The following is a 27,148-nucleotide window of genomic DNA, read 5'->3' on the forward strand; positions in this document are numbered from 1 at the left end:
ACAAAGCCATTATTTAAGTACATCGAAAATAGGCGAAAAATGCACAACAAAATTAAAAACATTGCAAACTGTGCAGATAACTCTCCTATAGGCATTGCAAATACATTCACTGCTGCGTTTGCTTCGGTGTTCACTAAAAATTCAGGTCAGTTCAACCAGTGTTTGCTCAAATATAGCGTTCAAGTTAATAATAATTCCATTCAGTTCGATCCTCACGGAGTTCACAAAATGTTAAGCCAATTAGATGCTAGAAAGGGTTCTGGTCCTGATGGCATATCTGTTGCGCTTCTAAAGTTTGCTGCTGATGGAATATATCAGGTATTGACAGTAATTATGCAGCATTCCTATGACACGTCTACCGTTCCCCTTGACTGGCGTAACGCTCGGGTGGTACCAATTTTTAAAAATAAGGGTAGCGGAGAGTGTCCACTGAATTACAGACCAATTTCTTTGACATCAATAACATCCAAAATAATAGAACACGTCATAGCACACGACATCCGCACTTATCTTGAGTCAAATAACATATTATCTGAAAGACAGCATGGCTTCAGACCAAAACACAGCTGTGACTCACAATTACTCATAACAAAATCAGAATTGGTCAATAACTTTAATAACAATGACCAAACAGATATGATAGTGCTCGATTTTTCTAAAGCCTTTGACGTTGTTCCATTTGCAAAATTACTTTACAAACTCAAAACTATGCAAATTAATGAGAAAACAATTCAGTGGATAGCAAACTGGCTCTACGATAGACACATGTCTGTGGTTGTCGAGGGTGTCGAATCTGACCCACACCTTGTAACATCAGGTGTTCCTCAGGGTTCAGTACTGGGACCTTTTTTGTTTCTTATATACATTAATGATATGCCTCATGGGATCAAACATGCCCAACTCAGACTATTTGTAGACGATTCTTTGCTTTATCACCCAATCAAAAATAAACAAGATCAATGTCATCTTCAGGAAGATCTTAAAAACCTGGAGAAATGGTCAAAAGACTGGCAGATGAAATTTAATGTTGGTAAATGTGAACACTTGTCTATATCAAGAACTGATCCTATTAGCACAGTATATTCACTAAATGGGAAAGACATACAGCAAGTATCAATGATAAAGTACTTGGCCATTAACATAGTTAGAAAACTAAATAATGATGACCATGTTCAGTACACAGCTAAAAAAGCTACCTCTACCTTATATATGTTAATGAGAGCATTAAACAGAGCATCTAGTAAAACAAAATCACAGGCGTACAAATCTATATGTAGACCTATACTAGAATATGCTTCGTGCGCATGGTCTCCTCATCAAGCAAAGCATATTAGCAAGTTAGAGAGTATAAATAGAAAATCCTTCCGATGGGCTTACAAAATTAAATGGAAAGACCGAATTTCCCTGAAGATGAACATTTTAAACTGGCCTATTTTAGAAGACCGTAGGTCAGATATAGATATAAGTATGCTTAATAGAATTCTTAGTGATAATATAGCCATCAATATTAAAAACCACGTACTTTTTAACACAACAAGTCAAACACGAAAGGGATTGATCAGAAAGGCAATCTCATGTGATGTGGCCAAAAATTGGTATTTCTATCGCATCTGAACAATGAGTGCTTCTGGGTCCAATGCCTTGTCAGCGATTACAGTTGCAGGCCCCTCTTGTAATACCTAATATCACACTTATCCTTGAGAGGTCCCTGTCTGTATGCCTGCCTTGTCGACTTGTTGGCTTGCTTGTATTGTTTTACTTAAATCGTGTTATTAATGCAAGTAACAAACAAATATATATAAATATTTTGCTTGAGTTTCTTGACTAGATTAACTAGTTTCCTTGCTCGTCTTGTTGACTTAATCAAATAGTTTTTGTCTTTGCATATTTTCTGTAATCATCCGTTATCCGATTGCTCTCTTGAAGCAATCGTCTTATAATAGACCAAAAACCCCTTATTTTCTGTCTTTGTTGACTTGTTTAACTTGCATAATTAATTGTCTTATTGATTTAATCGCGTCGTTTATTTGTTTGTCTCGTAGAAAAAAAAACAAAAAAAAACTGGTACATTAGGACATCTCTATAATGCACCCATCCGGGCGCGAATGAGATAATATAGTAGACTAGACTGTTATTCTCAATATTTGGTGAGGTTTATGAAAGTCTGTTATTCTCCATTATTGGTGACATGTATAAAGTCTGTTATTCTCCATTATTGGTGAAGTGTATGAAGTCTGTTATTCTCCATTATTATTGAAGTGGATGAAGTCTGTTATTCTCCATTATTGGTGACGTGTATAGAGTCTGTTATTCTCCATTATTGGTGACGTGTATAAAGTCTGTTATTCTCCATTATTATTGAAGTGGATAAAGTCTGTTATTCTCCATTATTGGTGACGTGTATAAAGTCTGTTATTCTCCATTATTGGTGACGTGTATAAAGTCTGTTATTCTCCATTATTGGTGAAGTGTATAAAGTCTGTTATTCTCCATTATTGGTGACGTGTATAAAGTCTGTTATTCTCCATTATTGGTGAAGTGTATAAAGTCTGTTATTCTCCATTATTAATTAAGTGGATAAAGTCTGTTATTCTCCATTATTGGTGACGTGTATAAAGTCTGTTATTCTCCATTATTGGGGAAGTGTATAAAGTCTATTGTTCTCTATTATTGGTGAGGTTTATGAAATCTGTTATTCTCCATTATTGGTGACGTGTATAAAGTCTGTTATTCTCCATTAATGGTGAAGTGTATAAAGTCTGTTATTCTCCATTATTATTGAAGTGGATAGAGTCTGTTATTCTCCATTATTGGTGACGTGTTTAAAGTCTGTTATTCTCCATTATTGGTGAAGTGTATGAAGTCTGTTATTCTCCATTATTGGTGACGTGTATGAAGTTTGTTATTCTCCATTATTGTTGAAGTGTATAAAGTCTGTTATTCTCTGTTATTGGTGAAGTGTATAAAGTCTGTTATTCTCCAATATTGGTGACGTGTATAAAGTCTGTTATTCTCAATTATTGGTGACGTGTATAAAGTCTGTTCTTCCCCATTATTGGGGAAGTGTATAAAGTCTGTTAATCTCCAATATTGGTGACATGTATAAAGTCTGTTATTCTCGATTATTGGTGACGTGTATGAAGTCCGTTATTCTCCACTATTGGTGTGAAGTGTATTAAGTCTGTTATTCTCCATTATTGGTGAAGTGTATAAAGTCTGTTATTCTCTGTTATTGGTGAAGTGTATAAAGGCTGTTATTCTTAATTAATTGTATAAAGTTTGTCATTCTTAACTATTGGTGAAGTGTTTAAAGTCTGTTATTCTCCGTTATTGGTGAAGTGTATAAAGTCTGTTATTCTCCATTATTGGTGAAGTGTATAAAGTCTGTTATTCTCCATTATCGGTGACGTGTATAAAGGCTGTTATTCTTAATTAATTGTATAAAGTTTGTCATTCTTAACTATTGGTGAAGTGTTTAAAGTCTGTTATTCTCCATTATTGGTGAAGTGTATAAAGTCTGTTATTCTCCATTATTGGTGACATGTATAGAGACTGTTATTCTCCATTATTGGTGACATGTATAAAGTCTGTTATTCTCCATTATTGGTGACATTTATAAAGTCTGTTATTCTCCATTATTGGTGAAGTGTATAAAGTCTGTTTTTCTCCATTATTGGTGAAGTGTATAAAGTCTTGTTATTCTCCATTTGTGTGAAAGTGTACAAAGTGTGTTATTCTCTATTATTGGTGACGTGTATAAAGTATGTTATTCTCCATTATTGGTGAAGTGTATAAAGTCTGTTATTCTCTATTATTGGTGACATTTATAAAGTCTGTTATTCTTAATTATTTGTGAAGTGTATAAAGTCTGTTTTTCTCCATTATTGGTGAAGTGTATAAAGTCTTGTTATTCTCCATTTGTGTGAAAGTGTACAAAGTGTGTTATTCTCTATTATTGGTGACATGTATAAAGTCTGTTATTCTCCATTATTGGTGACATGTATAAAGTCTGTTATTCTTCATTTTTGGTGGAGTGTATGAAGTCTGTTATTCTCCATTATTGGTGAAGTGTATAAAGTCTGTTATTCTCCATTATTGGTGACATGTATGAAGACTGTTATTCTCCATTATTGGTGACATGTATAAAGTCTGTTATTCTCCATTATTGGTGACATGTATAAAGTCTGTTATTCTATATTATTGGTGAAGTGTAATAAGTCTGTTATTTTCCATTATTGGTGACATATATAAAGTCTGTTATTCTCCATTATTGGTAACGTGTATAAAGTCTGTTATTCTCCATTATTGGTGACATGTATAGAGACTGTTAATCTCCATTATTGGTGACATGTATAAACTCTGTTATTCTCCATTATTGGTGACATGTATAAAGTCTGTTATTCTCCATTATTGGTGAAGTGTATAAAGTCTGTTTTTCTCCATTATTGTTGAAGTGTATAAATTCTGTTATTCTCCATTATTGGTGACACGTATAAAGTCTGTTATTCTATATTATTGGTGACGTGTATAAAGTCTGTTATTCTCTATTATTGGTGACGTGTATAAAGTCTATTATTCTCCATTTTTGGTGAAGTGTATGAAGTCTGTTATTCTCCATTATTGGTGAAGTGTATAAAGTCTTGTTATTCTCCATTTTTGTCAAAGTGTACAAAGTATGTTATTCTCTATTATTGGTGACGTGTATAAAGTATGTTATTCTCCATTATTGGTGAAGTGTATAAAGTCTGTTATTCTCCATTATTGGTGGTGTGTATAAAGTCTGTTGTTCTTAATCATTTGTGACGTGTATAAAGTCTGTCATTCTTAACTATTGGTGAAGTGTACAAAGTCTGTTATTCTCCATTATTGGTGAAGTGTATAAAGTCTGTTATTCTCTATTATTGGTGACGTGTATAAAGTCTATTATTCTCCATTGTTGGTGAAGTGTATGAAGTCTGTTATTCTCGATTATCGGTGAGGTGTATAAAGTCTGTTATTCTTAATTATTTGTGAATTGTATAAAGTCTGTCATTCTTAACTATTGGTGAAGTGTATAAAGTCTGTTATTCTCCATTATCGGTGACGTGTATAAAGTCTGTTATTCTTAATTATTTGTGAATTGTATAAAGTCTGTCATTCTTAACTATTGGTGAAGTGTATAAAGTCTGTTATTCTCCATTATTGGTGAAGTGTATAAAGTCTGTTATTCTCCATTATCGGTGGCGTGTATAAAGTCTGTTATTCCTAATTATTTGTGAATTGTATAAAGTCTGTCATTCTTAACTATTGGTGAAGTGTATAAAGTCTGTTATTCTCCATTATTGGTGAAGTGTATAATGTCTGTTATTCTCCATTATTGGTGACATGTATAGAGACTGTTATTCTCCATTATTGGTGACATGTATAAAGTCTGTTATTCTCCATTATTTGTGACATGTATAAAGTCTGTTATTCTCCATTATTGGTGACGTGTATAAAGTCTGTTATTTATTATTGGTGACGTGTATAAAGTCTATTATTCTCCATTATTGGTGAAGTGTATGAAGTCTATTATTCTCCATTATTGGTAAAGTGTATAAAGTCTGTTAATTTCCATTATTGGTGACATATATAAAGTCTGTTATTTTTCATTGTTGGTGAAGTGTATGAAGTCTGTTATTCTCCATTATTGGTGACGTGTATAAAGTCTGTTATTCTCCATTATTGGTGAAGTGTATAGAGTCTGTTATTCTCCATTATTGGTGACATGTATAAAGTCTGTTATTCTCCATTATTGGTGACGTATATAAAGTCTGTTATTCTCCGTTATTGGTGACATGTATAAATTCTGTTATTCTCCATTATTGGTGAAGTGAATAAAGTCTGTTATTCTCCATTATTGGTGAAGTGTATAAAGTCTGTTATTCTCCATTATTGGTGACATGTATGAAGACTGTTATTCTCCATTATTGGTGACATGTATAAAGTCTGTTATTTTCCATTATCGTTGACGTGTATAAAGTCTGTTATTCTTAATTATTTGTGAAGTGTACAAAGTCTGTCATTCTTAACTATTGGTGAGGTGTATAAAGTCCGTTATTCTCCATTATTGGTGATGTGTATAAAGTCTGTTGTTCTCTATTATTGGTGACGTGTATAAAGTCTATTATTCTCCATTATTGGTGAAGTGTATGAAGTCTGTTATTCTCCATTATTGGTGAAGTGTATAAAGTCTGTTAATCTCCATTATTGGTGAAGTGTATAAAGTCTGTTATTCTCCATTATTGGTGAAGTGTATAAAGTCTGTTATTTTCAATTATTGGTGAAGTGTATAAAGTCGGTTATTCTCCATTATTTGTGACAGGTATAAAGACTGTTATTCTCCGTTATTGGTCACATATAAAAAGTCTGTTATTCACCATTATTGGTGACACGTATAAAGTCTGTTATTCTCCATTATTGGTGAAGTGTATAAAGTCTGTTATTTTCCATTATCGTTGACGCGTATAAAGTCTGTTATTCTTAATTATTTGTGAAGTGTACAAAGTCTGTCATTCTTAACTATTGGTGAGGTGTATAAAGTCCGTTATTCTCCATTTTTGGTGACGTGTATAAAGTTTGTTATTCTCCATTATTGGTGAAGTGTATAAAGTCTTGTTATTCTCCATTTTTGTCAAAGTGTACAAAGTCTGTTATTCTCTATTATTGGTGACGTGTATAAAGTATGTTATTCTCCATTATTGGTGAAGTGTATAAAGTCTGTTATTCTCCATTATTGGTGACGTATATAAAGTCTGTTATTCTCCATTATTGGTGACATGTATAAATTCTGTTATTCTCCATTATTGGTGAAGTGAATAAAGTCTGTTATTCTCCATTATTGGTGAAGTGTATAAAGTCTGTTATTCTCCATTATTGGTGACATGTATGAAGACTGTTATTCTCCATTATTGGTGACATGTATAAAGTCTGTTATTTTCCATTGTTGGTGACGTGTTTAAAGTCTGTTACTCTTAATTATTTGTGAAGTGTATAAAGTCTGTCATTCTTAACTATTGGTGAAGTGTATAAAGTCTGTTATTCTCCATTATTGGTGAAGTGTATAAAGTCTGTTATTCTCTATTATTGGTGACGTGTATAAAGTCTATTATTCTCCATTATTGGTGAAGTGTATGAAGTCTGTTATTCTCCATTATTGGTGAAGTGTATGAAGTCTGTTAATCTCCATTATTGTTGAAGTGTATAAAGTCTGTTATTTTCCATTATTGGTGAAGTGTATAAAGTCTGTTATTTTCCATTATTGGTGAAGTGTATAAAGTCGGTTATTCTCCATTATTGGTGACAGGTATAAAGACTGTTATTCTCCGTTATTGGTCACATATAAAAAGTCTGTTATTCTCCTTTATTGGTGACCTGTATAAAGTCTGTTATTCTCCATTATTGGTGAAGTGTATAAAGTCTGTTCTTCTCCATTATCGGTGACGTGTATAAAGTCTGTTATTCTTAATTATTTGTGAATTGTATAAAGTCTGTCAATCTTAACTATTAGTGAAGTGTATAAAGTCTGTTATTCTCCATTATCGGTGACATGTATAAAGTCTGTTATTCTTAATTATTTGTGAATTGTATAAAGTCTGTCATTCTTAACTATTGGTGAAGTGTATAAAGTCTGTTATTCTCCATTATTGGTGAAGTGTATAAAGTCTGTTATTCTCCATCATTGGTGACATGTATAGAGACTGTTATTCTCCATTATTGGTGACATGTATAAAGTCTGTTATTCTCCATTATTGGTGACATGTATAAAGTCTGTTATTCTCCATTTTTGGTGAAGTTTATAAAGCCTGTTTTTCTCCATTATTGGTGAAGTGTATAAAGTCTTGTTATTCTCCATTTTTGTCAAAGTGTACAAAGTGTGTTATTCTCTCTTATTGGTGACGTGTATAAAGTATGTTATTCTCCATTATTGGTGAAGTGTATAAAGTCTGTTATTCTCTATTATTGGTGACGTGTATAAAAGTGGTTATTCTCCATTATCGTTGAAGTGTATAAAGTCTGTTATTCTCCATTATTGGTGACGTGTATAACGTCTGTTATTCTCCATTATTGGTGAAGTGTATAAAGTCTGTTATTCTCCATTATTGGTGGTGTGTATAAAGTCTGTTATTCTCCATTATTGGTGACGTGTATAAAGTCTGTTATTCTCCATTATTGGTGACATGTATGAAGTCTTTTATTCTCTATTATTGGTGAAGTGTATAAAGTCTGTTATTTTCCATTATTAGTGAAGTGTATTAAGTCTGTTATTCTCCATTATTGGTGCAGTGTATGAAGTTTGTAATTCTCCATTATTGGTGAGGTGTATAAAGTCTGTTAATCTTCATTATTGGTGACTTGTATAAAGTCTGTTATTCTCCATTATTGGTGACGTGTATAAAGTCTGTTATTTATTATTGGTGACGTGTATAAAGTCTATTATTCTCCATTATTGGTGAAGTTTATGAAGTCTGTTATTCTCCATTATTGGTAAAGTGTATAAAGTCTGTTAATTTCCATTATTGGTGACATATATAAAGTCTGTTATTCTTCATTATTGGTGAAGTGTATAAAGTCTGTTATTCTCCATTATTGGTGACGTGTATAAAGTCTGTTATTCTCCATTATTGGTGAAGTGTATAAAGTCTGTTATTCTCCATTATTGGTGACATGTATAAAGTCTGTTGTTCTCCATTATTGGTGACGTATATAAAGTCTGTTATTCTCCATTATTGGTGACATGTATAAAGTCTGTTATTCTCCATTTTTGGTGAAGTGTATAAAGTCTGTTATTCTCCATTATTGGTGAAGTGTATAAAGTCTGTTATTCTCCATTATTGGTGACATGTATAAAGACTGTTATTCTCCATTATTGGTGACATGTATAAAGTCTGTTATTCTCCATTATTGGTGACATGTATAAAGTCTGTTATTCTATATTATTGGTGAAGTGTAAAAAGTCTGTTATTTTCCATTATTGGTGACATATATAAAGTCTGTTATTCTCCATTATTGGTAACGTGTATAAAGTCTGTTATTCTCCATTATTGGTGACATGTATAGAGACTGTTAATCTCCATTATTGGTGACATGTATAAAGTCTGTTATTCTCCATTATTGGTGACATGTATAAAGTCTGTTATTCTCCATTATTGGTGAAGTGTATAAAGTCTGTTTTTCTCCATTATTGTTGAAGTGTATAAATTCTGTTATTCTCCATTATTGGTGACATGTATAAAGTCTGTTATTCTATATTATTGGTGACGTGTATAAAGTCTGTTATTCTCTATTATTGGTGACGTGTATAAAGTCTATTATTCTCCATTATTGGTGAAGTGTATGAAGTCTGTTATTCTCCATTATTGGTGAAGTGTATAAAGTCTTGTTATTCTCCATTTTTGTCAAAGTGTACAAAGTCTGTTATTCTCTATTATTGGTGACGTGTATAAAGTATGTTATTCTCCATTATTGGTGAAGTGTATAAAGTCTGTTATTCTCCATTATTGGTGACGTGTATAAAGTCTGTTATTCTTAATCATTTGTGACGTGTATAAAGTCTGTCATTCTTAACTATTGGTGAAGTGTACAAAGTCTGTTATTCTCCATTATTGGTGAAGTGTATAAAGTGTGTTATTCTCTATTATTGGTGACGTGTATAAAGTCTATTATTCTCCATTGTTGGTGAAGTGTATGAAGTCTGTTATTCTCGATTATCGGTGACGTGTATAAAGTCTGTCATTCTTAACTATTGGTGAAGTGTATAAAGTCTGTTATTCTCCATTATTGGTGAAGTGTATAAAGTCTGTTATTCTCTGTTATTGGTGAAGTGTATAAAGTCTGTTATTTTCCAATATTGGTGACGTGTATAAAGTCTGTTATTCCCCATTATTGGTGACATGTATAAAGTCTGTTATTCTCCGTTATTGGTGAAGTGTATAAAGTCTGTTATTCTCCATTATTGGTGAAGTGTATAAAGTCTGTTATTCTCCATTATTGGTGGTGTGTATAAAGTCTGTTATTCTCCATTATTGGTGACGTGTATAAAATCTGTTATTCTTAATTATTTGTGAATTGTATAAAGTCTGTCATTCTTAACTATTGGTGAAGTGTATAAAGTCTGTTATTCTCCATTATCGGTGACATGTATAAAGTCTGTTATTCTTAATTATTTGTGAATTGTATAAAGTCTGTCATCCTTAACTATTGGTGAAGTGTATAAAGTCTGTTATTCTCCATTATTGGTGAAGTGTATAAAGTCTGTTATTCTCCATTATTGGTGACATGTATAAAGTCTGTTATTCTCCATTATTGGTGACATGTATAAAGTCTGTTATTCTCCATTTTTGGTGAAGTTTATAAATTCTTTTTTTCTCCATTATTGGTGAAGTGTATAAAGTCTTGTTATTCTCCATTTTTGTCAAAGTGTACAAAGTTTGTTATTCTCTATTATTGGTGACGTGTATAAAGTATGTTATTCTCCATTATTGGTGAAGTGTATAAAGTCTGTTATTCTCTATTATTGGTGACGTGTATAAAAGTGGTTATTCTCCATTATCGTTGAAGTGTATAAAGTCTGTTATTCTCCATTATTGGTGACGTGTATAACGTCTGTTATTCTCCATTATTGGTGAAGTGTATAAAGTCTGTTATTCTCCATTATTGGTGACATGTATGAAGTCTTTTGTTCTCTATTATTGGTGAAGTGTATAAAGTCTGTTATTCTCCATTATTGGTGACATGTATGAAGACTGTTATTCTCCATTATTGGTGGCATGTATAAAGTCTGTTATTCTCCATTATTGGTGACATGTATAAAGTCTGTTATTCTATATTATTGGTGACGTGTTTAAAGTCTGTTATTCTCTATTATTGGTGACGTGTATAAAGTCTATTATTCTCCATTATTGGTGAAGTGTATGAAATCTGTTATTCTCCATTATTGGTGAAGTGTATAAAGTCTGTTAATCTCCATTATTGGTGAAGTGTATAAAGTCTGTTATTCTCCTTTATTGGTGAAGTGTATAAAGTCTTTTATTTTCCATTATTGGTGAAGTGTATAAAGTCTGTTATTTTCCATTATTGGTGAAGTGTATAAAGTCGGTTATTCTCCATTATTGGTGACAGGTATAAAGACTGTTATTCTCCGTTATTGGTGAAGTGTATAAAGTCTGTTATTCTCCATTATTGGTGAAGTGTATAAAGTCTGTTATTCTCCATTATCGGTGACGTGTATAAAGTCTGTTATTCCTAATTATTTGTGAATTGTATAAAGTCTGTCATTCTTAACTATTGGTGAAGTGTATAAAGTCTGTTATTCTCCATTATCGGTGGCGTGTATAAAGTCTGTTATTCCTAATTATTTGTGAATTGTATAAAGTCTGTCATTCTTAACTATTGGTGAAGTGTATAAAGTCTGTTATTCTCCATTATTGGTGAAGTGTATAATGTCTGTTATTCTCCATTATTGGTGACATGTATAGAGACTGTTATTCTCCATTATTGGTGACATGTATAAAGTCTGTTATTCTCCATTATTTGTGACATGTATAAAGTCTGTTATTCTCCATTATTGGTGACGTGTATAAAGTCTGTTATTTATTATTGGTGACGTGTATAAAGTCTATTATTCTCCATTATTGGTGAAGTGTATGAAGTCTATTATTCTCCATTATTGGTAAAGTGTATAAAGTCTGTTAATTTCCATTATTGGTGACATATATAAAGTCTGTTATTTTTCATTGTTGGTGAAGTGTATGAAGTCTGTTATTCTCCATTATTGGTGACGTGTATAAAGTCTGTTATTCTCCATTATTGGTGAAGTGTATAGAGTCTGTTATTCTCCATTATTGGTGACATGTATAAAGTCTGTTATTCTCCATTATTGGTGACGTATATAAAGTCTGTTATTCTCCATTATTGGTGACATGTATAAATTCTGTTATTCTCCATTATTGGTGAAGTGAATAAAGTCTGTTATTCTCCATTATTGGTGAAGTGTATAAAGTCTGTTATTCTCCATTATTGGTGACATGTATGAAGACTGTTATTCTCCATTATTGGTGACATGTATAAAGTCTGTTATTTTCCATTATCGTTGACGTGTATAAAGTCTGTTATTCTTAATTATTTGTGAAGTGTACAAAGTCTGTCATTCTTAACTATTGGTGAGGTGTATAAAGTCCGTTATTCTCCATTATTGGTGATGTGTATAAAGTCTGTTGTTCTCTATTATTGGTGACGTGTATAAAGTCTATTATTCTCCATTATTGGTGAAGTGTATGAAGTCTGTTATTCTCCATTATTGGTGAAGTGTATAAAGTCTGTTAATCTCCATTATTGGTGAAGTGTATAAAGTCTGTTATTCTCCATTATTGGTGAAGTGTATAAAGTCTGTTATTTTCAATTATTGGTGAAGTGTATAAAGTCGGTTATTCTCCATTATTTGTGACAGGTATAAAGACTGTTATTCTCCGTTATTGGTCACATATAAAAAGTCTGTTATTCACCATTATTGGTGACACGTATAAAGTCTGTTATTCTCCATTATTGGTGAAGTGTATAAAGTCTGTTATTTTCCATTATCGTTGACGCGTATAAAGTCTGTTATTCTTAATTATTTGTGAAGTGTACAAAGTCTGTCATTCTTAACTATTGGTGAGGTGTATAAAGTCCGTTATTCTCCATTTTTGGTGACGTGTATAAAGTTTGTTATTCTCCATTATTGGTGAAGTGTATAAAGTCTTGTTATTCTCCATTTTTGTCAAAGTGTACAAAGTCTGTTATTCTCTATTATTGGTGACGTGTATAAAGTATGTTATTCTCCATTATTGGTGAAGTGTATAAAGTCTGTTATTCTCCATTATTGGTGACGTATATAAAGTCTGTTATTCTCCATTATTGGTGACATGTATAAATTCTGTTATTCTCCATTATTGGTGAAGTGAATAGAGTCTGTTATTCTCCATTATTGGTGAAGTGTATAAAGTCTGTTATTCTCCATTATTGGTGACATGTATGAAGACTGTTATTCTCCATTATTGGTGACATGTATAAAGTCTGTTATTTTCCATTGTTGGTGACGTGTTTAAAGTCTGTTACTCTTAATTATTTGTGAAGTGTATAAAGTCTGTCATTCTTAACTATTGGTGAAGTGTATAAAGTCTGTTATTCTCCATTATTGGTGAAGTGTATAAAGTCTGTTATTCTCCATTATTGGTGAAGTGTATGAAGTCTGTTAATCTCCATTATTGTTGAAGTGTATAAAGTCTGTTATTTTCCATTATTGGTGAAGTGTATAAAGTCTGTTATTTTCCATTATTGGTGAAGTGTATAAAGTCGGTTATTCTCCATTATTGGTGACAGGTATAAAGACTGTTATTCTCCGTTATTGGTCACATATAAAAAGTCTGTTATTCTCCTTTATTGGTGACCTGTATAAAGTCTGTTATTCTCCATTATTGGTGAAGTGTATAAAGTCTGTTCTTCTCCATTATCGGTGACGTGTATAAAGTCTGTTATTCTTAATTATTTGTGAATTGTATAAAGTCTGTCAATCTTAACTATTAGTGAAGTGTATAAAGTCTGTTATTCTCCATTATCGGTGACATGTATAAAGTCTGTTATTCTTAATTATTTGTGAATTGTATAAAGTCTGTCATTCTTAACTATTGGTGAAGTGTATAAAGTCTGTTATTCTCCATTATTGGTGAAGTGTATAAAGTCTGTTATTCTCCATCATTGGTGACATGTATAGAGACTGTTATTCTCCATTATTGGTGACATGTATAAAGTCTGTTATTCTCCATTATTGGTGACATGTATAAAGTCTGTTATTCTCCATTTTTGGTGAAGTTTATAAAGCCTGTTTTTCTCCATTATTGGTGAAGTGTATAAAGTCTTGTTATTCTCCATTTTTGTCAAAGTGTACAAAGTGTGTTATTCTCTCTTATTGGTGACGTGTATAAAGTATGTTATTCTCCATTATTGGTGAAGTGTATAAAGTCTGTTATTCTCTATTATTGGTGACGTGTATAAAAGTGGTTATTCTCCATTATCGTTGAAGTGTATAAAGTCTGTTATTCTCCATTATTGGTGACGTGTATAACGTCTGTTATTCTCCATTATTGGTGAAGTGTATAAAGTCTGTTATTCTCCATTATTGGTGGTGTGTATAAAGTCTGTTATTCTCCATTATTGGTGACGTGTATAAAGTCTGTTATTCTCCATTATTGGTGACATGTATGAAGTCTTTTATTCTCTATTATTGGTGAAGTGTATAAAGTCTGTTATTTTCCATTATTAGTGAAGTGTATTAAGTCTGTTATTCTCCATTATTGGTGCAGTGTATGAAGTTTGTAATTCTCCATTATTGGTGAGGTGTATAAAGTCTGTTAATCTTCATTATTGGTGACTTGTATAAAGTCTGTTATTCTCCATTATTGGTGACGTGTATAAAGTCTGTTATTTATTATTGGTGACGTGTATAAAGTCTATTATTCTCCATTATTGGTGAAGTTTATGAAGTCTGTTATTCTCCATTATTGGTAAAGTGTATAAAGTCTGTTAATTTCCATTATTGGTGACATATATAAAGTCTGTTATTCTTCATTATTGGTGAAGTGTATAAAGTCTGTTATTCTCCATTATTGGTGACGTGTATAAAGTCTGTTATTCTCCATTATTGGTGAAGTGTATAAAGTCTGTTATTCTCCATTATTGGTGACATGTATAAAGTCTGTTATTCTCCATTATTGGTGACGTATATAAAGTCTGTTATTCTCCATTATTGGTGACATGTATAAAGTCTGTTATTCTCCATTTTTGGTGAAGTGTATAAAGTCTGTTATTCTCCATTATTGGTGAAGTGTATAAAGTCTGTTATTCTCCATTATTGGTGACATGTATAAAGACTGTTATTCTCCATTATTGGTGACATGTATAAAGTCTGTTATTCTCCATTATTGGTGACATGTATAAAGTCTGTTATTCTATATTATTGGTGAAGTGTAAAAAGTCTGTTATTTTCCATTATTGGTGACATATATAAAGTCTGTTATTCTCCATTATTGGTAACGTGTATAAAGTCTGTTATTCTCCATTATTGGTGACATGTATAGAGACTGTTAATCTCCATTATTGGTGACATGTATAAAGTCTGTTATTCTCCATTATTGGTGACATGTATAAAGTCTGTTATTCTCCATTATTGGTGAAGTGTATAAAGTCTGTTTTTCTCCATTATTGTTGAAGTGTATAAATTCTGTTATTCTCCATTATTGGTGACATGTATAAAGTCTGTTATTCTATATTATTGGTGACGTGTATAAAGTCTGTTATTCTCTATTATTGGTGACGTGTATAAAGTCTATCATTCTCCATTATTGGTGAAGTGTATGAAGTCTGTTATTCTCCATTATTGGTGAAGTGTATAAAGTCTTGTTATTCTCCATTTTTGTCAAAGTGTACAAAGTCTGTTATTCTCTATTATTGGTGACGTGTATAAAGTATGTTATTCTCCATTATTGGTGAAGTGTATAAAGTCTGTTATTCTCCATTATTGGTGACGTGTATAAAGTCTGTTATTCTTAATCATTTGTGACGTGTATAAAGTCTGTCATTCTTAACTATTGGTGAAGTGTACAAAGTCTGTTATTCTCCATTATTGGTGAAGTGTATAAAGTGTGTTATTCTCTATTATTGGTGACGTGTATAAAGTCTATTATTCTCCATTGTTGGTGAAGTGTATGAAGTCTGTTATTCTCGATTATCGGTGACGTGTATAAAGTCTGTCATTCTTAACTATTGGTCAAGTGTATAAAGTCTGTTATTCTCCATTATTGGTGAAGTGTATAAAGTCTGTTATTCTCTGTTATTGGTGAAGTGTATAAAGTCTGTTATTTTCCAATATTGGTGACGTGTATAAAGTCTGTTATTCCCCATTATTGGTGACATGTATAAAGTCTGTTATTCTCCGTTATTGGTGAAGTGTATAAAGTCTGTTATTCTCCAATATTGGTGACATGTATAAAGTCTATTATTCTCGATTATTGGTTACGTGTATAAAGTCTGTCATTCTCCATTATTGGTGAAGTGTATAGAGTATGTTATTCTCCATTACTAGTGAAGTGTATAAAGTTTTTTATTCTCCATTATTGGTGAAGTGTATAAAGTCTGTTATTCTCCATTATTGGTGACATGTATAAAGTATGTTATTCTCCATTATTAGTGACGTGTATAAAGTCTGTTTTTCTCCATTATTGGTAAGTGTATAAATTCTGTTATTCTCCATTATTGGTGACATGTATAAAGTCTGTTATTCTCCATTATTGGTGACATGTATAAAGTCTGTTATTCTCCATTATTGGTGATGTGTATAAAGTCTGTTATTCTCTATTATTGGTCACGTGTATAAAGTCTGTTATTCTCCATTGTTGGTGACGTGTATAAAGTATGTTATTCTCGATTATCAGTGAAGTGGCCTTTCAATTCACGCGAGAACATTACGTGACAAGACAATAACCAAAATCCGCGGATACGTCATCAAAATCAAGAGATTCCAATCTACCGCGGCTTTTCGTTTTTGAGCTCTTAAGATCTTGTAATCGCATTTCCACATATTTGGCATCTAATACGCAACAGAGTAAGACATGGCGAATCTTTTGATACCAAATAACTGTGATGTGAATTTTGTTGCAAGTCAACCTTTAAGCATACGAGTGATGCTAATTGTATTTAGTTTGTATATGACAGACCGTCGTATCAGAGCAAAGGTAAATTCCTTGCTACTCATCAGTTGTTTGGAATCTACTTATGTTTATTTTATGAGATTTTATATTCTATTGATTACGTAACAATAACATACAATTCTCTTTTATATTATCAAATCACTGGTCGTGAATGTAGTGGGTGTTTGAGACTTTATCCAATATGGTTGTACATTTTGACCAATTACATGAGAACTGATGCTTCTAATAACTTGCAACTTGGTGTTTCTATGTGAGATCCTTTCTATCAACATGGTGCTACCTAATTGTTTTGCTTGAAAAATTGTACAACAGGACCTTTATTAGGCAATTGTAACTTTATTATTTAAACAAAAGGGCTACATATGTGCTTCGCTATGACTACAGAGTTATGCTATGACTTAGTCTGTTGTTGCTCCGGATTATCAACAAAGCCTTGTCATTTGTAGACGAGACTTCAAAATGACAATTTAATCTATATTATCTCTAAAATATCTGTCCTATTGCTGTGTGAACTGAGGAGTCGGTCAATCTGGCATCCTTGCTAAGGAGTGGTACTTTAGAATAATATTGTATGTGAAGATGGTTCTGGTTTGTACATATTGTTCATGTACGGTATTCAGTGCGTTATCTAATGTAAGTGACAATATATACTCCTAGCTTACTTGTCTATCCTCATGCTGCTTCATCTTTTTAGGTTTCTCTGTGTCCATTAGAGATGCCTTGATCTTGGCATCAATATACAAACTACATTAACTATGCAACACAAGGGGTCCTCTTTGAGTTTGCTTTTAGCAAGCAGAGATATGTGGATAGGCTATTGATTTTTGACTCTGACATATCTAGCATAAACACTAGTTCTGTCTACAACTTCATTATGTCACATGTTAAGGCATGGCTTGTTCACATTTGTTCACACGGTTATTCTGGTGGTACCAACTCATGCCAGCTAGATGTGTGGGCAAATTTGAATAGAGTGGAATTCTCTGTTAGAAGTTTGTTAGCAGTTGATGTCAACCCTGACTGTCTCATATGATCTCCAGCTAATCATTCACAAAGGTTGATACTTTTGTAGATCTTGTTCAAAGAGCTGTAAGAGTCTATAGTATTAAGTTCATTCATTACATACCCATGTATTGAGTGAGAATGGTGTATTACTGTGAACATAGTCAACTGGTCAGCTGGCTTTGATAGCATATTTTACTTGTAGATTTCACTGCAAGTTTATGATATTGTTTTGTCTGCGGATCTGCACTTAATGACCCCAAAGTGAATCTGCAATTAATGACTTGGTATATTGTGAGTGTTTGTAGGTGTATGTGCCGCAATAAAGTTATTGGCAAGCCTTGACATAGCAAAATAATCTGTTTCTCCCTTTGGTACTTATGTGTAAACCAGCAGATATTCTTATAAGGTAAGATTAAAGTTTAATAGATTAGTATATCTGCTCAACAAACTTGATGACAATATGAGCATTAAAACTAGCGCATCATATTAACATATGAAAATATCTAAGTTATATGTTGCTGCTAAAATGGTAACCTATAAAATAGTGTTATGTTTACGTAGCTTTAGAGACATGAATGAAAATGTAGACTCAGCCACGTGTAGGTTTGGAGGTTGAGTGAGTTATAGAAATCTCTATCAGAACTCACACTAGATATATTTTATAGTGGTTTGAATTAATTTATTGTTATAATTATATTATTGTTGAAAGTTTTACTTCTTAGTATCTGCTAGCTATTGTACTGGTACTTACCAAAGTGTAATATTTTATTATTCTGTCATATGTTAGACAATACTTTGTATGTTGAAATATGTTTGCTCTGTTTTTATGGTGAGAAGTAAACTACCTGTAAGTAGAGATGATAGTAAGTAGAGGTTTGAATGAATAGTTTACAGGGTAGTTGAGAGAGACTTGGTGTCGAGAAGGTATATAATTTGTCTTAACAAAGGAGTAGAGTATGTATGTTGAGGTGATCGTAGCATGAGGCTTGAATGTCTAGGCAAATACTACTTCCTCTCTTGTATTAGAGGTAATTTATATACAGATCTATAACTAGCAATCAGCCATCCTTGACAGATGACTAAGGCAGTAGCTATTCGTAGCATTAGAATATATGTTATCAGCAATGTTCAGGTATAATGTTATGAAAAATTGTCAGTATCTTTGTCTGGTTCCCTAAACTAGGACAAATTAAGAAATCTTTGCACCATTTTGTAGATGTTGACCATTTCAGTTCTATCTATAAATAGACTTCACATAGTGAACAAACAATGACCTCTCCGTACAAGGCTGTTATAATATCTGACTGCTTTATAAAAGCACTCAGAGTCATCATAGTGACACCAGGACAGCCCTAGCAGTCATGTTAGGAAACCAGCATCACAGAATTTAACCCTTTTCAATGCTACTCGTGATGTTACTTGAAATTTGGATTTGTCCATCTATTGCCATGCTCAGCACCACATCACGTCCCATGTTATCGCATGGTCACATTTTAGTAAGCCAACTAATTTCATTGGAGTTGTTGCATTTGCTTGGTATTTTTTATCTTGAATATTACTAAATATGGGTACGTCTCTCGTGATCAATTGTATTGCAGGATTTTAGGCTAAAAATGGCAGATCGACTTGATAAGGCCAAGCCTCCAATACATGAAAATATAGGAGCCTGACATCTGAATGGGTTTGATGTCTCACACCAGGCTTATCAAGGAGTGCTCTCTTCCATTTAGTAGAGATCATGGTGAGTGGTTATACACCTTCACACAATCAGCAGGATAGACACTGTTTGCTTGTTAACCCACTCAGGACTGTTCCCGAATACCTCGGGAAGAGTTGTGCTCTCCAGGGCCCATTCCCGAAGTACTCGGGTTAAACTTTGATTTGCTCTATTGCTTAGCTGTTTAGGTACATCGGTTTTATTCATTCACCAAACGAAGTTTAAGAGTCTGGGCATCATTTTGATACCAAATATGTGATTGGATAAGAAAGTTTTAACTAACAAATTATGTGATAGATATCAACTGTTTTGGAAATTTGATGATCGCCATTTTGGAAAAGGTTTATCCGAACGATGGCAAAATTTTTAAGTGAATTAGATGCGGTAATCAGCTCAGGGGAAGAAAATAGCAACAAAAGTAATGTTCAAGAAGAAAATGAGAATTTTCTGATGGAAGAAGGTAAGTTTTATGTAGCTATTTATAGAATTTTACCGAAAAAAAAAACGATAAAAAGTCGAAATTTTTCTTGTGAATTTCTAACAAACTTTATTCTAACAGTGTAAGATATGGATTATTTTCATGATACACATGATTATAACATTTCCAATCCAATAAAATTTAGATCTTTTTGCAGCATGAACTCATCACTCTATTACCCCATAATAAACAATAGTTTTATGATTTCCTTGTAGAACTACAAGATAATAAAAATTTCTTATTTCATTTATATCTAATTGTTCAACCCACAATTAGTCAAGCATATAGTTCTCAACCTCAACATCTACTATAAACTAGCCCCAACCACTAGGCTCTAATATTGGTCGATAGGGGACACTTACCACAGTAATCATCTTCATGACTTTTTGTGTTTATATTTACAGTATCAAAAAATATTTGCAATTTGTATTACCAATTGTTAGCTGCAGTAGACTACTTATTTTCAATTTGTTATCAGGTATTTACCCTGAAAAGCTACTAAAGCACAATTTTTTAGGCTGTATCATATTTGCTACATGAATGGCCATGAAGGTGAAGACAGTCAAGGGCTTGTGAGTGATGATGCCGTTGATGATGAGCCTAGGGCTTCAACACCAATATCTGATGAATACTGCATCAACTAACTTACAATGGCAGCAAATATGCATGTGTAGTTGGCATCAAATAACTCTCACCGTGTCATAGTTTTTTAATGAACACACCCTTATTATACATGTATATATTGTTTCGTTTTCATGCATATTCATTTTTACTGTATTTTTTACAATATATTTTACTGCATTTTTACACCTATTTTTTTTACTGGTAATTGATTGTCTGTTAGCTGGTTACTTGAGTATTTTTTATGCATAATATATTCATAATAACCTCTGCAATGCATTTCAATACAAATTAACAAATTGTTTGATTATATAATTGATAAAACTGTCAGTGACGTAGTGTTGGTTAGAAGCTAGTAACACCTGTTCTATTGCTCGGAATTGAGAAATCTTTTTTTTTATTTGCTACTGATAAAGTTTGCTATCAATCTAACATAGGTCCAACAATGTCAGTATCAAAAAACTGCTTGTGAGCTGCTACGAAACATGAAAAACAATTTTGATAAAAAAAAAGTTCACAGAATTATTAGAAATTGTGGTCAGTAGAATTTGTAAAGATGCACAAAAATTTATTTCACATTGTAGCCGGGAATGTCTTTGTTAAGCTGCAAAAAACAAATCAAGATTATTTTGAAAAAAACTCTAGTTATACTCAATTTTGTGTAGCTCTATTTTAATTGTAAGGCTAGTGAAAAATTAATTGGGCTGGGGGAGCAGTCAACCAATAACTAATTAGTCCTGAATGGGTTAATGTTTTACTCTGGTCATAGGTATTTATAAAGTGATATTTAGTTGTTTTCTTCTGTAGTGTTACCATGTTTAGTGCAGTGCTACTTTTAGTGATTCAGTTACCTTTCCAGGTACCTATAATTCTTCATAGGTTTTTTACACGCATTTTGTTCCGAGGTATTGCTAACATTTTAGTAGGGCTGGTAACAACTTATTGAATGTTTGTGCGTATAAAGTGTTGCTAAATTTCAACAATGTGCGAAAAATCAGCTTTGTTCTATTTGGCTTGGCACACTGCCAGAGCCAACACTTTATTTGATTCCATATTTCTAGAAAGTTTTTCGTTCTAGTTTCTATGACTTGGCAATTTTCATTTACAAAGTTTTCAAGACATATATTTCTTTTAAAATCTGTAAAATAGGCAGAAGAAAAGTAAAATCATCTCACACTCTCCTACAGAATGTGCAGATAAAACTACCTATAGTTTATAATTTCTCATGTAAAAGGGTTTATTTCTAAAAATTATTAATCAGTAAATGTGTCAATCAAAAACAAAGTAAATAAATATTTTAAAATTCTGCATTTTATAAAAACCATGAACCATTAACAAGTTGCAGGAAAATATCGTTTGATGAATCAAGAATATTATTACACTCTTTCCATTATTAAAACTTGTTCTTGAAGTTGAGGATATGAAGAGTAGATAGGTAGGGTAGGTAGGGTAGGTAGACTTGATATACGGATGTGGTCAGCACTGACATAGATTCATAATATGTAGCTCATCACCAGTTGGGGTCACAGAGGTAACACTTTTATTTTTCCACCACAAACGTCTACAAATAGAATATCACATCATTACTAGCATCTTAATAATTAGAGAATATATATTTACTGAAATACAATAATACGCTGCAAAGTAACTAGTATATTATTATTAATAATAGTTCTGACACATGATTGTCCTAATATTGCCGTCTCTATCATCAGACTAATACCGTACAGGATGAAAATCTTCGTTGGTTATAAAAATTCGCGATTTCGCGAACAGACAACTCCGCGAATTATAAAATTCCGTGAATAATTAGTTCTATTTTTAATCACAAGGGAGAATAACTACTGCATCAAATTAAAAACTAGCCGCTAGGCTGGTTTTTAATATAAATACTAAACGTAGTTGAGTTTCAAAACATTTTTAAGATCATTGCCTGGGCTTTGAGCTAACACCATTGCCAATGCATCACATTTCTTTACAAAATTATTCAAGGTTGTCACAAGATATGCAAAATGGCGTCATCGTAAAAATAGCCACTAGGCAGAAGTACTAAACGTAGCCGAGTTCCAAAACTTCTTTAAAATCATCGCTGGGCTTCGAGTTTTATTGCCATTTCATCAAACTTTACAAAATTATTCAAGGTTTTCACAAGTTATTCGGCATGGCTTCGTCATCGCTCCCAGTCTTTATACATTGAAATCAACTCCCTCAACCTCTATTACCGAAGTTGAGGACAATTATGATCTGGACATTATGGTATGTATTTGTTTTGCAGTGCAGATACGTTTTTTCTTTAATCAACTGCATTAGTTAATTCCCTTGTTTAAAAACCGATCGCTTTCATTAAATACTTCAGGTATTGTTTTTGTACTTTCTTAACTCTTATTAACATTTTTTTTCTTTTTTGTGTTTGCTGCAGATTGAGAATGAAACAACCTACTCCGATTACGAAAACTAGAGACAAGTAGTGATATTCACCGTGGCAGAAATATTGGCAGAGAAGCAACCAGTCAACCTAGAAGCAAAGCAACCAGTCGGAAAAGCAACTAGCCAACCCCTTCATCAACAACAACTCCTTGATATCGCTGCAGCAAACATGATTAAATTATATAATTTATTTCATCTATAGATATATTATAATTTATTACAAACTTGAGTGTACAAATACAATGTTTCAAAAACAAGTACAATTTTACAAACAATGAATGGAGTAAATATAAACAGTTTAGTCTATATGGCGGTTGTCTAGAGCAATAAAATTAAGCTGATACTCTTGATAAGTGAATACTAGTGTGTAATGGTGCTCTCTGATTAGTTATTGTGGTAATAGCAGCTCTATATCGCTGTCACTGTCTTGGGTAGATGTTGAAGGCGATTCTCTCGCTACTACATAGCTGGTAAGGAAGTTATCATCAGAACTCTCCTCATTGCTTACTATTCCAAAGTTCTGCCGGTTGGCCAAAGATTTGTGCTCGTAAAGGCGTTTTTGTTCCTTTTTTTAAAAAGATATATTCTTTTTGTAAGTAGCTGCAGTCACTTCTACCTCAATTTCCAGACCTTCCTGAATAATTGGTGATCTTTTAGGAATGACATATACCACCCTTGCAGTCATTGTGCTCGCGTGTATGATGAAAAATCTCTCTCTCACACTAAAACAAATAATGAAGTGGTAAGGATGGAAAAATTAAATATTGCGTTATACCGAAGAACCAAAGTAAAAGTCAACTAATTAAGTAAATGGTTTTGAGAAAAAACCATTTACTTAATTAGTTACTTAATTATACTTACCACAAATTGGTGGTTCATCAAACGCCTCCAAATCTATGAATATTCGTGAAAACCTCTGAACGCAACAAAGAATTTATAGCTTAGCACAATCCACCCGTAGTTGTAAGCTAAATAGAAAACAAAACGTGCAATGCACGTAGCCGCGCATGCGTAAGGTTAACTCTATTGCTAGGCGTAATAGAGTTAACCTTTCCTAGAGAGTGGCAGTTTTCAGCCGCGAATAAATTCATCCGCGAATATGCATTAAAAGACCATTTTCACGAAATATAACTCCGCGAATAAATTCATCCTGTACGGTATGTCTGCCGTACCAGGTAGAATGTTTACTCCTGAAAAACTTTCATCAATCTCGACAATAACCTATAAATAACAATAAAATTATAATTAAGTATCAAATATTTGTTGATCAAATAGTCTACCATAGTATGGCAACATTTCAATTTGATGAGGTTCCATTTGTATGATTGCATACAGACATGAATATATATTCCATCCATTGCTACTGCGCATTCATTTTTAATTACATGTTGATATCATCCAATATCATTGGCCGATATTAAGCCTATCATGTCTTGCCTTTCTACAACTAAACACTGCTATTTTAGAATGCTGCCATGTTTAAAGATATCAGCATATATTAAATTAATCAATTACCTCTCTGTGTTATGGAGTCATCTTAAATAGACACACTCTTTTCTCACACCAACCAGGTACAACTAACTGTCCATCTCTCCAGCTGATCTGACCAGTTCTAGCACCAGGTAGCTGGTCATGAGTAAACTCATGGAGTTTCTCTCCTAAAATAGAAAACTAGTGAGTAGTTAGAATAATGATAATTATAATAGATTAACTACTGTATGCTAAACTTTCACTATGTCAATTATATAATGTATAATTATATGTTATCTCTTTACAACTAAGCTTTTATAAACTATACATAATTCACAAACTAGCAAAAGGTTTAATGAGTTTTGTTAATATTCACCACTGACATGGAACTCCATGCTTTACTTCAATGTCTATGTTTAGGTACATGTATTTGTATGTCAGTTATAGTTGACACACATGTGATATATTGAATGAGCTCTGTTATTATTTACCACTAGGGGAGATGATGTAGATAGACTTTGTGTCGTTATGAGTAGAGCCATAAATAAGGCCATGAGGACCACTGCAGACACTATTGATATTCTGTAGTTCAGTTGTCCAGAGATGAACAGCTACACCATCTACTATCCTGTACTTTGTTAGTTGCTGACCAGATGCTGCTAGAAGATCACCATTTTCTAGGAAGGTTACACGGTGGAGCCCTTCAACAGGCTGATATTTTAATTCTTTGCTGCAGAGGTTGTATATAATGAGCTTATCTTCTGTTCCATCTTTAGGCCTGTATGCTACAACATACTGATCAGACACTGCCATATAAGCAGCATAGTTAGTTTTATTCTCAAACTCAAACAGTGTCTCTCCACTGCTCATTGAAGGTAGCAGAATCTCTACTTTGTGGGTGGTCATGTGCCTGTGCAGGAGGTAAACACCATGACGATGCTCTATAACAGCATGGACAGTCTTGTATGGTATATTATATTGACTTATCTTCATTGTAGTCTTGTCCATAATCTTCACTCCATCCTGACAACCAATCAGAATATCTCCATTTTCTCTATAACATGTGGAGTAGCATGCAGTCTCTGTAGAGTTTTCAGAGCTGAATGTCAGTGTAGTTGGTAGTCTGACCAGCTCTATATTCAGACTAACTGGGTTGTCTGTAAATATTAATTAACCATGTTTGTTATTTCCATACATCAGCTAACATCACAGGTTAAACATCCCTGTTAACTTCTTTACATACAAAGCCACACAAACTCATTTTTCAACAAGAAGCAACACTAAATCAATAAAGGACAAAAAGCATGCAAAAAATTGCATGATTTTGCAAAAACTTTAAGTTTTGTAGCAATTTAAAATTATAAATTTTAAAAACCTTTCATGAATGTTGCGCTTACTTTACTCCAGTTTAGAAATATAGTTCATCAGTAGCTGTCAGAAATTATGATTGTACGCAAAGCTCAGTAATAAACTTTTAATTAAATTAAATATATAAATTAAAATAGGAAGAGGAATCCATAATATAAATATTTGTGTTTGAATGTGGAAGTATGATAAAATTTGTAGCAACAAATCAAAAATTTTTGAATATAATTATTGTGCTTATTTTGCTCTTGTTGCTAATATGAGAGTCTCTCACTGGATATGCAGAGAGGAGACAACTCTTAACACTCTTATTAATTATTACATAGACTGCTATTGGTATTAAAGGTTAACAAGCAGTACTAAATATTATTAGATTAGCAGTAGAAGAAAACAGTTCATAATAATATGTTTATGTAATATCAAACAAATAGAAAGTTATATCAAAACTTTAAGTAGTGACAATTGACATCAACAACTCCTGGAAAATTGCCAAAGATCAACCAGAAGAAATTGTGATATTCTATACTTATAAACAAATCACTCACTTTCTGAGCTACTTAAGACATTTTCCAACTTTCAATTTGTATCAAGGAGAATGTTACAGTTAGCACTGTCCACAAAATGTGCAGAGAAGACGATTGGTGTAATTGTATAAACATTGCTAATAATTAATGTTTGCCCATAAGTACAACCACAATCTTTTTCATATTTATGGAAGTTGCTTCCCCTTTTGCCATAACTACATGTACCTACCATGTTGGATGAGCACATTTAGTTACCACTGACCTTTAGGTACAAGAGTGTATTTATCATGTAAGTCTGGTGATCCTAGGTTCATGTTAACTTTCTGTTTTATTTGCTCTTTAAGGAGCTCTTCCTGCTTGATAATCTCCTGTGAGCTACCACCATCCATCAGTTTGTTGACATTTCTACGGGACGCCTCTAAATCTTCCCTCTGTTGAATCAGCGTAGCATTAAACTCATCTACCTTCTTGTTAGCCTGGGATTTCATTTCTTTAATCTCTTTCAAAAGCTTATCGTAGGCTACATGTAGCAACTTTACCTGTCCAGAACCAAAAGAATATTATACACAGTAAATTTTAAGATTAGTTTCCTTGACAACAAGTACAACAATGCTAACACTGCAAGTTTCATAGTCTGAGTAAACAAAATATATGAAGATTTTGTGTACAAAAACAGAGGAAATGTGGTGATTTTTACTGTCGACTAACAGTATTCATTCAATCCGAACCTATGTTAAGTTTTTAGGAACACTTGCCTCTGTTTTAATTATACAAACAAGAC

General features: G+C 32.7%; 1 protein-coding gene across 1 annotated transcript in view; it reads right to left on the reverse strand.

The window, feature by feature from the left end:
* LOC137401414 (uncharacterized) overlaps positions 1-26,891 on the reverse strand; it is an 81,805-nt gene extending 54,914 nt beyond the window's left edge. Inside the window, exon 1 of the mRNA XM_068087746.1 lies at positions 26,630-26,891. Coding sequence (XP_067943847.1) covers positions 26,630-26,855 — 226 coding nt within the window. The 5' untranslated portion in view covers positions 26,856-26,891. The remainder of the gene's footprint in view (positions 1-26,629) is intronic.
* Between the last annotated feature and the right edge of the window lie 257 nt (positions 26,892-27,148).

This window comes from Watersipora subatra, chromosome 8, assembly GCF_963576615.1.
Source record: "Watersipora subatra chromosome 8, tzWatSuba1.1, whole genome shotgun sequence".
NCBI lineage: Eukaryota > Metazoa > Bryozoa > Gymnolaemata > Cheilostomatida > Watersiporidae > Watersipora > Watersipora subatra.